At 36.3% G+C, this 13,181-nt stretch overlaps 2 protein-coding genes across 3 annotated transcripts in view; one reads left to right on the forward strand and one right to left on the reverse strand.

Annotated features, from left to right (window-relative positions):
* Positions 1 to 1,337, forward strand: part of LOC133525316 (hemicentin-1-like) — a 52,780-nt gene extending 51,443 nt beyond the window's left edge. The window contains exon 47 of the mRNA XM_061861604.1: positions 176 to 1,337. Within this exon, the coding sequence (XP_061717588.1) occupies positions 176 to 270 (95 nt within the window). The 3' untranslated portion in view covers positions 271 to 1,337. The remainder of the gene's footprint in view (positions 1 to 175) is intronic.
* Positions 1,338 to 6,622: 5,285 nt separating this feature from the next.
* Positions 6,623 to 13,014, reverse strand: LOC133524742 (uncharacterized). 2 transcript variants are annotated; one of them, XM_061860894.1, is made up of 6 exons: positions 12,824 to 13,014; positions 12,510 to 12,721; positions 12,194 to 12,246; positions 10,158 to 10,256; positions 7,760 to 7,860; positions 6,623 to 6,814 (listed from the first exon to the last, which is right to left on the reverse strand). In XM_061860894.1, the coding sequence occupies exons 1-6, from the start codon at positions 12,880 to 12,882 to the stop codon at positions 6,709 to 6,711; spliced, it is 630 nt and encodes a 209-aa protein (XP_061716878.1). In that variant the 5' UTR covers positions 12,883 to 13,014; the 3' UTR covers positions 6,623 to 6,708. The 2 variants fall into 2 exon arrangements, with proteins under 2 accessions (XP_061716878.1, XP_061716879.1); XM_061860895.1 differs by having other exon boundaries at positions 6,623 to 6,825; positions 7,757 to 7,860.
* Positions 13,015 to 13,181: the final 167 nt, after the last annotated feature.

Consider the following 13,181-nt stretch of genomic DNA (forward strand, 5'->3'; position numbering starts at 1 on the left):
TTCTCTGTCACTCTAATTACGTCTTAGTAAAAGTAAAAGAAAAAGATCCCCGCACTTTGCAAATTTCGGTTTTCGTGGTAGGTCCACTGTATTCTCGACTTTTGTAGCACCGTTATTAATTATTTTATTTATTTATTTATTATTCTATTAATAAATAAATCTACATTGTTCACAGCGTCTTCTCTCCATGACCCATACGGGAATACAGAAACTGAGTACCTGAGTGCACTAGTGGAATCTCCGGCTAAGTATAGGAACACAAGGAATTGAAACTACAAACATGGTTTTAAACTTTTATTCATATACATAATATGTTGTATTTAATAGGATACGGACTTTAATTGTTAAGCCATTTACAGTTCAAGCTAATATGGTTTTAATACTAACGGTATGAAATGGCCAATGTTTTCAATACTAACGGTATGAAATGACCAATATTTTAAATACTAACGGTATGAAATGGCCAATATTTTAAATACTTACGGTATGAAATAGCCAATGTTTTCAATACTAACGGTATGAACTGGCCATCGTTTTCAATACTAACGGTATGAAATGGCCAATGCAAAGCATTGAACAAGTAAATAGTACAAACTTTTAGGTATTACAATAGATAGCAACTTAACCTGGAAGTATCACGTTGAAAATGTAAACAAAAAACTAGCCAGAACAAGTTATGCACTATATCCATACTTTCTAATATAATTTCAAGCGATGTCGCAATGAAGGCGTATTATGGATATGTTTATCCCCACCTGACGTACGGTATAATATTTTGGGGCAATTCGGTAAACGTCGAATCAACATTTCTTCTTCAAAAGAAATGTTTCTGAATTATATTTAAGCTGAGGGATATGGAATCCCTAAGAGACGTTTTTAAAGACTATAAAATATTAATTCTGACGTGTATTTATATATTAGAAATTTGTATACTAGTTAAGGAACGAACTGACATTTTTACCAAAAAAAAATTACCTAAAACATAATACAATTAGATCTTCTAGTTTTATACTTACCAAGAGCTCTTATGTCTCCGGAATTGAGATTTTTAATCATTTACCTGAATATATTAAGTCGGAAAATGACATCGCGTTTAAAAATAAGCTCAAGAAATGGCTATTAATAAAAAGCTTCTACAATCTAAATGAATATTTTATGTGTATAAATGGTTAAAATTATTTTGAAATAGTATTGTTGTTAATGTTTTAGTACTTTTAGTATATTTGACTAGTTTTAAGTTTATTATTGTACGTCCGAAATGGGCAAGCTGTTGGACTTTATTTTACCCACAACATCTAAATGTACACAGTTCTGACAATAAAGGAATTTTATCTTTATCTTTTATTTTTAATGTAAAGTAAACCCTAAATGGCTCAACAATTAAAGCTCGTAACTGTACAGTGTATTCAATCGATCAATAAAATCCTTCAATGTATAAAAAAATTGTAAGTGATATCGGTGAGGTCTGTAAACCATGTTAACAATATACATATAGTATAGTCAGCAAAAAATGCATACGTATTAAAAAAAATATCACAAGGTTTTCACTTTGTGAAATACTGAATACTTGTGCATATCTATTTTTTCTGCTGACTTTATGACAGTTTTGCATATGGACATTTACTCATAACTGGTCTAATAAAATACTCTAATATATATATTTGTAAATAAATATTGGAAATGTATTTTAATGTTTACTATTCAGAAATTCTACATATCCATAAATACTACAAAAACGAATGTTATTGCTCATACTTAGATTACTTAGAATAAAGAACTCTACTACAAATGTACATGGACAAATGATGTTATTTAATTGTTAATTGCTTATTGATTCTACTGGTAGGTACTATGCAATGATACCTATCACAAACAGCAGATGAAACAAATTAGTACATTACGATACAAGTGCGAAAAGTAGGAAATGCGCAACGATCGAAGGGAGTGTTTTAAATCGACACGAGAAACGCTTTAAAAAATCAAAAGATGTAAATTTTCGTATATAAATAATAAATAATAATAATATATAAATAAATATTATAGGACATTATTACACAAATTGACTAAGTCCCACAGTAAGCTCAATAAGGCTTGTGTTGAGGGTACTTAGACAACGATATATATAATATATAAATATTTATAAATACTTAAATACATAGAAAACACCCATGACTCAGGAACAAATATCCATGCTCACCACACGAATAAATGCCCTTACCAGGATTTTAACCCGGGACCATCAGCTTCGTAGGCAGGGTCACTACCCACTATTAGGCCAAACCGGTCGTCTCGTATCTCTCTCGTCTCGTATATGATTCTTTCTAATGCTAAAAAACGGACTCTAGCGGCTATTACCGCGAAAATCAAAGTTCGTAAATTTAGAGGAACTATCTCTGTCGCTCTACTTACGTTACGCCTTAATTGGAATAAAAGAAAATAGTGCCTGAAATTTTCGAGCTACGGTGTTCGCGGTAGGTCCTCAGATGTCTGGACTATTTCGTACCTACATGTAAAATTGACAAATATTTAAACCTGCTGCTGTTTATGGTATGTTATATTCTGTTTTTTATTCCGTAGACTAAAATGACATTTCATGTGGTACTAAGAAATGTCATGTCTTACATATGAAACGTCATTTTAGTCTACGGAATAAAAAAGCGGCCAAGTGCGAGTCGGACTCGCGCATGAAGGGTTCCGTACAATTAAGGACGTATTAAAAAAAATCTTCTTATTAGATCTTGTTCAACATTTTCCCACTTTGGACACACATTTTACCACTTTGGAAGTGTCTCTCGCGCAAACTATTCAGTTTAGAAAAAAATGATATTAGGAACCTAAATATCATTTTTGAAGACCTATTCATAGATACCCCACACGTATATGTTTAATGAAAAAATTTTTTTTTAAATTTTATGACGTATTAAAAAAAAACTACTTACTAGATCTCGTTCAAACCAATTTTCGGTGGAAGTTTGCATGGTAATGTATATTATATATTTTTTTTTGATTTTTCATTCTGTTATTTTAGAAGTTACAGGGGGGGGGACACACTTTTTTTCACTTTGGAAGGTTCTCTCGCGCAAACTATTCAGTTTAGAAAAAAATGATATTAGAAACCTTAATATCATTTTTGAAGACCTATCCATAGATACCCCACACTTATGGGTATGATGAAATAAAAATTTTTTTTTTAATTTCATGACGTGTTAAAAAAAAACTACTTACTAGATCTCGTTCAAACCAATTTTCGGTGGAAGTTTACATGGCAATGTATATCATATATTTTTTTTAGATTTTTCATTCTGTTATTTGAGAAGTTACAGGGGGGGGGACACACTTTTTTTCACTTTGGAAGGTTCTCTCGCGCAAACTATTTAGTTTAGAAAAAAATGATATTAGAAACCTTAATATCATTTTTGAAGACCTATCCATAGATACCCCACACGTATGGGTATGATGAAAAAATTTTTTTTTTTTAAATTTCATGACGTATTAAAAAAAAAACTACTTACTAGATCTCGTTCAAACCAATTTTCGGTGGAAGTTTACATGGCAATGTATATCATATATTTTTTTTAGATTTTTCATTCTGTTATTTTAGAAGTTACGGGGGGGGGGGACACACATTTTACCACTTTGGAAGTGTCTCTCGCGCAAACTATTCATTTTAGAAAAAAATGATATTAGAAACCTCAATATCATTTTTGAAGACCTATCCATAGATACCCCACACGTATGGGTTTGATGAAAAAAGATTTTTTGAGTTTCAGTTCTAAGTATGGGGAACCCCCAAAATTTATTGTTTTTTTTCTTTTTTTGTGTGAAAATCTTAATGCGGTTCGTAGAATACATCCACTTACTAAGTTTGAACAGTACAGCTCTTATAGTTTCGGAAAAAAGTGGCTGTGACAGAATCGGACAGACAGACGGACATGACGAATCTATAAGGGTTCCGTTTTTTGCCATTTGGCTACGGAACCCTAAAAAACAGACCTTAGGTAAACTGCGTGTATTTTTTAAGTATGTAACATTTGTATGACCATAGACTAGGGTTGTCATAAGTGACACGGACAGTTGTGATTTTTTTTATCGTTTAAATTTAACGACGGGACACCAAGCTTTAAACGGGGATGTATGGCAACCCTTGCAAAATTCTGAGCTTGACGGAGACAATTTGCTTAATGACGGGGACACCGGGACACCAAGCTTCAAACTGGCACATGTCCCGATGTACGGGGACGTATGGCAACCCTACTATAGACACAAATAATACTTAGCAAAGGCGCATGAAGTAGGGCAAAATAATGTAGCCGGTAAATTTGACACCTAAAGTGCCAATTACATCCACACTTTATCAGGCCTGATATTGGATCCGATTTCGGGCCCGAAAAAGAATATTTTTCCGTTTCACCAAATATCAAACATTGAACATTTTTCGTACCCGAAATCGGGAAGTGTGGTTGTAACTGGCGCTTAAAGTAGTCGAACAATTAGGGGACAGTTGGAACAATTTTTTGCGCTAATTTACGTGTCTTAGTTTTCCTTTGCCTGTAGTTAAGGTTCTTATGTCTTTTTTTATGAATAATATTATTATGATAGTTACTATACAAAGAGGTATGTCTAATTGTGCTGGCTTTGCCATCTACATATCTAAAACGTGAATTAAAATATAAAAATAACAATTAATAAGTAACTTCGTCAAACATTATCGAAAACCAAAGAAAAAAACAAATACAACCGGATCACTCACAATGGAGCGTTCAGAAGACCTACCGCGAACACCGAAGTTCGCAAACTACGGGCATCTTTCTCTATCACTCTAATTACTTACGCCATAATAGGAGTAAAAGACAGAGATGCCCTCATAGATAGGCCCTCTCAACCTTCATACATACTAAAAACAGCAATATTGGACAAGTAGTCCATTCGACCATTAGGTCGAATCCGAAAATTAGGTTCATACCCCTTAAGGGCCAATTACATCCACATGCAAACGGACCCGACGTCGGGCCCGAGTAAGATATTTCTCCATTTCACCAAATATCAACACATCTTTTAAAATAGTTAATATATTGGAAATTAAACTTTCGTGAGACATATTCTAAAATATTTAGATACCATGGTACAAAGAATTCAAGAGTGTAATCGAAATATTTTAGAATATTTGACATGTACAAAATACTTTGTCTCTAATTGCCAAAAATGGCAAAAATGTTCAATGTTTGATATTTTTGCATATATACCTTTTTTTTACATTTTAAATATTGTTAACGATGTCCTTATATTCTGTGGAACGGAAAACGATTATCAGGCCCGACATCTGGGCGGCTACCGGGAAAATCGTAATTCGTCAATTGCGGTCATTTTTCTCTGTCATTCTAATTACGTCTTAGTGAGAGTAAAAGAGAAAGATTTGCTAATTTCGGTTTTCGCGGTAGGCCCCCTGACGACTGATATCGGGAAGTATGGATGTAATTGGCCTTTTAACTTTGGGTATGTACACACGGTTTTTTTTTAAAGTCCGTTAACTTCGGGGTATGGTATGGCTAAGTACATAAAGAAAGAATAAAGAATAAAGAAAAAAAAAGGAAACTTAATGGCATAGTTTTTTTTTCTTGTAAATAGTAATTAATAGCGTTGTTGTAACAGGGACATTATATTTAAATCCACCAAACAATTGAAACCTATGAGATATCCTGATATCAATGACATTTCGAATATCGATCGTCCGAGATAGTGCTTGCGTTTAGTAGCAAAAAAAAACTACCTACTAAACACTAATTAATGTGTAAACAGGCCCTAAAGCAAATGTAAACGCTCGTAGGGGCCTTATCAGATAAAAATAAATCATTGGTTATCTGCAAACTTGAGTTAATTAGAATACCGGTTTCTTTGATAAAGTTACTTAATTCATAGAGAAATAAGAAGTACATAGAGTGCTCATTCCATATATTTGGTACCAAATTTTCTGCTAAAATTATAACCAGAGTAACCGGAACTCTATTTTCAACTCCTACGCTTACTCTGGTCATAATATTAGCTGTAAAACGTTGAGCATTAGACTTTTTATTTGCCGCGATATCTATTGTCGAGTCGAGTAGCAGTACTGAGAGTTCCGCTACTCGATGCTAGATGTCGACTACGAAAATGATAAGCATTTTGGTACCAAAAATGATGTATGTGTGAGTACTCTATGTACTTCTTATTTCTCTATGCTTAATTTAAATTTAGCCTTGAAATTAAAGGACTTAAAAAAAACAGCTTGTGTAAGACTAATTCTATAATTAGGACGCACGCAGAATAACTACACGAGTGATTCGTGTATGGTGCGCTATAGCGACGCATTCGCGACTCATTCGGCAACATGATCTACATAGTCGGACTCGGACCTCATGACCAAAAACTGAACATCTAGCGACCTTCACCAAGGATGAGTTTTGGCCGAAAGGTGTCAAGTTCCGGCGATTCCACAGCTGGCTCCCCGACACAACGGGGTTGCAAACCGCATCGCAGCCATAATTGTGTGTTTTTAGTCTTGAGATATATTTTATAATAATATTTATGCTAGTTTTAAGGTATATATCTATGGGCCTAAAAAAAGATTTTCACTTATTAATTAAAAAAAAAAAAACAATTTTCTAAAGTGACATAAATTCAATGAAAGTACAAATAACTGTGAATCTCGGTGTTGTGAAGTGGTGAAGCACATTAGGTGGCGATGGGAGGCAGGCGCTGGCCTAGACCAGATCCTAGGATCTTCTTGAAAGGTCCTCGCTTGTCCAGCACTCGCTCGTCGGCTCGTCGGGGGACGTGTCTAGAGGGTCATACCCACAGCGGTGGTCAATACAATTGCAGCACAAAAATATGTAAAAAGAATGTTTACTGATTCTTAATTATCCATCGACGTATTGGCCGGGTGCAGACGGCTTGGCGGGAAAATAAAAACGATCGCAGCGCTTGATGTGGCCAAAGTTGTCGACAAATGTCGCGGTGTATGGATTCTCAGTATGTTCGCGATAAACTCAAAACCTGAACGGATTTTCATGCGGTTGTCACCAATCAATAGAGTGATTCTTGAGGTAAGGTTTATAATTTGTTTGTGTAACCCGGGCGAAGCCGGGGCGGGTCGCTAGTATTTTTAATAAAGGCCAATCCAGACGGGAACAGTTTTTCGCCAATCTGATTAAATTGTCTGATCAAATCAGGTGTGGACGCCAGCGGCAATTTCGACCTCCGATTATGACCGATATTACCGATAAAATGGAGGTGCGGACGCAAGAATACCAATTTGTGACGCTAGTATTCGCGTTTGGGATATTGTTTTAATTTAAAGCGTTCAAAATGTTCAAATATATCTAAAATTGATGATTAAATTGTAGATAGACGACAATTTATTTCCTGATCAAATCGATCGATTTGATCATCCTGTATGGACTGGCCTTAAGTTAAACCAATGATATTATCTAACTATATATAGGCTATACTCATACAAAAGAGGTACAAAAAATACTTCCATATTTATTTTCGCATTCCATTAATCTTTGTCATACTCGTTGTCAAACATAAGCTTGTCTCTTTCTCTTTCGGTGAGCGGGAGCTCGTTAGCACGTGCACATTTCTCGCTTGCCTAGGCGCGACTAAAGGCAACGTGTACAATTTTTACAAGTTAAACGCTTCAATTTTGGAACGCCTATAACATCTTTAGTTATAATATTGAGTTACGGAAAACGAACCTATTATAAAACAATAAGATACTTACTGCCAATACGAGCCGTTCCTCTGCAGTCGCATGATGTTGTTCTGGCAGATCATCAGCTCGTTCTGCAGGTACGTTCGCTGGTCGTTCACACGCACGAACAACTAGAAGACATTCAGATAGTATCAAGAATATAGACATAAACATTGGAAACGTTTGACTCTTTTCAGCATACCTTAAACACAACGGAATGGTTGAAAATGTTCGTCCTTCGATAAATTTTGCCCGTGCAGGGGGCGTACCCTCGGTCGCGGTTATAACCCAGGGCTGTAAAATCGAAGTTCGTCAATTGCGGGCATTTTTTTCTGTCACTCTAATTACGTCTTAGTGAGAGTAAAAGAGAAAGATTCCCGCAATTTGCGAATTTCGGTTTTCCCGTCACAGGGGTTGTTACTATATTGGGCTACTAGCCGCGCGCTTCAATTGACGTCTGGCGATCATAAGCAGTGCCGGATTAACCATTAAGCAAAATAAGCACTTGCTTAGGGCACCACGTCTAGGGGGGCACCAAAATCGTAGGAAAAAAAACGCACAGGCTGCATCAGCGTCGCAGTCGTAGTGTAGTACTTATGTACACGAAACTTTTTGGTATGTTGTGTACCCATATAATAACGAAGGGTCGTAAGAGAGTGAGGACACGTAAGCACATCTCCAACCTTACGCGGAGGCCCTCAAAGCTCATGGTCAAAAAATCTTTCCGTCGGGCTTGTGGCCAACTGATTTTCTGGACGATTATTTTTTTGATTACCGATTTTGTAGCGAATTTTGCTCTCTTGCACACCAGATGTGTCGGCCAGGCCGAATTTCTGCAGAGCCGCGATCCTGCGACCTAATTGTCAAAGTGTTATAAAGGGCCCCGCGAAGGCCGAAAACCAAAAGTATCTTATCAAGTTGCGCTTTCGAGGTAAGCCAAAGGCTGAGCAGTAGGAGAACCGTGATTACATAGGATCGATTTCAAGCCACTCTTTTGCAGTTCGGCGTTAAGTCTTATGCGACGCTAGGCCTTCTACTTTATGCAAACTGCCTCACTTTCACTTGGCTATGAATCTAAATCCAAGTCCTCTCTCGCAGCTGGGCCTTCTGCTTTGCTTACACCTCGCCGTTGGTTGTATTGTATGATAACGCGCCGCGATCGGACGCTCCGGACGTCCAGCCATTCTTACCTCGTCATTGGTCAAATTCAAGCCTGGCTTTCTTCCAGCTCGACCTTTGGCCTATCCGTAAGCGCCGATCGAACGCGCCGCGCGTTTAGCCTTATGGAAAGCTCAGCCTTTGCTTTTAAAAACACTGATTTAAAGTTTCATGATTAAGGCCAATCAAATTAGATCGAAAAATAATAATAAATAATAATTAATTCCCAGCAAGCTGGAAATTGTTTTAATACTTTCATTTGGTCTTAAATGCGTATAATCCGAGTTTGCTCCATCCCAAGAGGTGTGCATACCTTTTGGGATACTTAGGAGATATTTTTTTCCTTTGGATTGCCAAACCATAGCACTTGGTGGATCAGACACTGGTAAGGCGTATTCGGATTATTACATGATTTTACCAAAAATAAAAAATGTCGATCTTTTTTTACAATTTACTACGAATACATATTAAGGTATCTTCAATCAATCAATAAATTTTATTGCAAGAACATAGTTAAATTACATTTCGGATCCTCAGATATCAATTTTAGTCATAATTAGAACAATTTTTCCAACGGACGTACCGTTTTCGAATTACAAGAAAAAAACTGAAAAAGAGGAAACATTTACCAGCACACCTCCTGGGATGGAGCAAACTCGGATTACACGCATTTTTAGGACCAAATCCGAGAAAATCTAATTTTATTGGCCTAGGTAATTGTGATACATTATTATTTAAGAAAACGGGACTTAATCGCGTTTGATTAAGTTCCAAAATTACCTCCAACGTCAAGATAATGATGTCGACTTTACCCAGTCTTCTCCGAGACCACGCCGTCCTTGAAATGTCAGGTCTGGTCAATAATTTGCTATTTAAGAGATGGCTAAGCCCCTACTGAAGGCCTTTGCCCTCACATGAATGAGCTTCGCAGGAAAGCTCTAGAGGTTACAAAACCCTGTGCTCCGCACGGCCTGTCTTACACATCGATATTGGTTGACTTGGCTTCCGGCCTCATGCGAAACACGATCTTCGAATTTGCTTACACTTGACCTTACCTACTGTTACATTACTGCTGCAGTACTGTCAATTTCCGTGATAAAATGATGTGACGGATTGAAAGTCTATTCTCAGCAGTAATGCGGCAATAAACGTCACTCAATTTACTAAGAAAATTCAATGTAATCTTGATGAGGGGGCACCATGGTCTAGAAATGCTTAGGGCATCAAAATATCTTAATCCGGCACTGATCATAAGGTTAAACAATTTTACCTTGGACTCAGAATCCAGACGCCACTCCTTGCTGCGAAGAGTGCTGATCAGGTCTGTCTTGATCCTCTCGAAACGCTTCACAGTGCGAAGAAGCTCAGCCTGAAAAATATCAATCTGTTCTAATGTGACCAGTTAATATTGACCCCTTAACTACGCAGCATTCGTGTTTTTTTTTTCAAGTTAGCGCAAAACTTAACTGGGTACCTACTGGATTTATCAACTGTTTATTGATCCTGGTTGTCATGGATACGTATCCTAAGCCATACATAGGACAATGGTTTTACGGGTTTTCAATTTACATATTTAGGGTAAATGCGACAATGTTTGACGACTTAATTGTAATAATCATCCCTATGAAAGTTCCTCCAATTCGCTTTTGGATAGATTTGATAAAAAAATATATTGAAGAAATAGGTTTTGACCGTATTTTTATTACTTACTTATTTGTTATATTTCTAATTAAAAAGTCCAAGAACACTTGACATTGACTCAAGTTCACTCCATTAAAAAAATACTGTCATAGGGGATCAAAATTCGCCGCGTCAAGTAGTCACCTGTATTTATGGAAAGTAGAGGTAAGGAATGCCATCTCCATTCGGCAGAACTGTTGCAAAAGTGTCTAGCTGTCAGCTATAAATAATAGTTCCAAAACTCTCCAGAGTAGCTAAGAACCTCATTGATAAGAACTAATTACGTTCTATATTAACTAGAAGTTGGCCTAAAATTCAACTTTTATACTAAAAACGGCTTTAAATATGTTAAATTAACAAAATATATTTTGACAGATGCTTTCGCATTCGAAAATTGTTTGACGTCACAGTTTATGGTTTGACATATAACTACATACACACGTAAAAGAGACGAACTGTCAACAGTGTCAATCCGAGAGTTGTGACGTCATCAGAATCTTCAAAGACGTTTCGAGTTTGGTCACGTGACGTGTGCCAAAAGATAATATTGATAAATATAAAAGATAAATATGGTCATTACAGGTCCCCTAAAAGTAGTTTAATATGTTCTTATAAGCCAAAAAAAAATATTGGGATACAATTCTGCCCTAAGATTTGTAGATGGAAACAACCCTATTCACTTGAACATTATTTTTTGTTTAAAACGAGACGAGATAGTATAAAGTATAAAATATATAATTTTAGTCCAAAGGTTTACGATACATGAGTCATTAGAATGATACCAGTAACAATTATTTTTTACCCCATAAAAATCTCTGATATATTTTTTTGTCGAAATAGTGCTCTTTGAAATTAAACTATCATTGTTTTCACGAATAAAGTATTATGATGGTTGAAATTAAAAATAATCATGTCCCAATGTATTTCCAATGTTTTATTTTGACTTGTAATTCTCACCATAAATTTAAGGAGTATTATTTTGCCTGACAGCATCAGGAGACGTCAGAATTCCACGCAATTAATAAATAATTATTAATAGGTGGCGCTAAGGTTTATTGCTATAAAGTTTATTGTTTATTGCTATTTATGGTTTTTTGACGGACTCTTTTTGTTACATGGAGATTTCATTCCTTACCTCCATACATGTATTGCCCTAAATAAAAGTTAAAGGTGATGACTAGTGTAGTGTCTAGAGCTGGATAAAACTATAAGCAGATAGTAAATCAAAGTAATACCACAGAATACTAACGTAAAGAAAATAAACTTCCTACAAAACCGAAGTTTGACAGCGATTCAGGGAAGAATCAGGCTGTCCCTTTCTAATGTATGGCACTATCCCTATTGGTTGACAAAATTCAAGTCATTATCTTATCTGTGGTTGTGCACGCAAAGGGACGTCAAGTTCTGCCAACCCTAATAATTGCTCGGAGCAATGCTGGGCTATAACCACGAAAATCGAAGTTCGTCAATTGCGGGTATTTTTTTCTCTGTCACTCTAATTACGTCGTTAGTAGGAGTAAAAGAGAAAGATCGCAGCAATTTGCTTTTTTCGCGGTAGGCCCCCCTGAGCCGAACGGAGCCGAGAATGACCGAATGCAGCAGTTTCTCCCCCCTGGTAATACTTACTGGAGTAAGAATGTCGAGGTTTATGTTCAGATCATCGTGCTTCAACTTGCAGTCTGAGAAAAAAACATACTTTCAGATTTTCATTATAATGACAAAACTCCTGCTGTACCTATCATAGCAAAATTGGATAGATGGTTGCTGTTTCATAGCAACAGGAGCTGTGGCATCAAAAGTACAGTTAGGTTAGCTGACCATTCGTATACTTTATTCAATCAATGGGCAGTTTCTAGCGTTGCTATTAGTTAGGTACAGCCAACTGCAATTCCATTCATAATGTGTCCTTGCAATTCTGCAGCTCGTATCTAAGCAATCATACCTGGTCCGCAAACTTTGGCGTTCTTCAATTTTTCCTTCCAAATAGGCAGCTCCACCTTCAACTGGTCTATTGCGTCCAGGAGGTGCTTATGCCTTGAGCTCTCCCGCTCCAAATCTTCGTCGTTATCCCAGATGTAGTCGGTTTTACGAAGCTCGTCTTGAACCGACACGATTTGCTTTTGGAAATCGTCATTCTGCCAGGCTGCTGCCTCTCTGTTGAAAAAAAGTACTTAGTTCAGAAGATAAAGAAGGACTACTTAAGGCTTTATGTGTCCATGTTGTAAAAAGGGTATGTGTGTCTTTGAGAACTTTAACCTTGCTGATTTTTCATGATCTAACTCGTTCTTCAAGTTGTCGATCTCACTGTCGTTCATTTTTCGATTAACTAAGCGGAAGTTAAAAAACTGCAAAATAAATTGAATGATAGGGCAAAGGTGGACTAGTACTATTGATTTAACAATCTTTATGCAACGTGTTTCAAGGTTCAATAATTTAGTAGAATATAGATGTACCACGAGTAAATTTGTTATTGTCGAAAAATTGAAAGAAGTACCGTTTTGGCAAACTAACGTTAAATTGAGTTGTTAAAATTTAATCAGTGTTTAAAAAGAATTTTCTTCGACATAGCAAATACAAAACGCAAGTTCAGTGCGTTCGGAATATAGTATCAAGT

This window comes from Cydia pomonella, chromosome 14 (assembly GCF_033807575.1).
Source record: "Cydia pomonella isolate Wapato2018A chromosome 14, ilCydPomo1, whole genome shotgun sequence".
Classification (NCBI taxonomy): domain Eukaryota; kingdom Metazoa; phylum Arthropoda; class Insecta; order Lepidoptera; family Tortricidae; genus Cydia; species Cydia pomonella.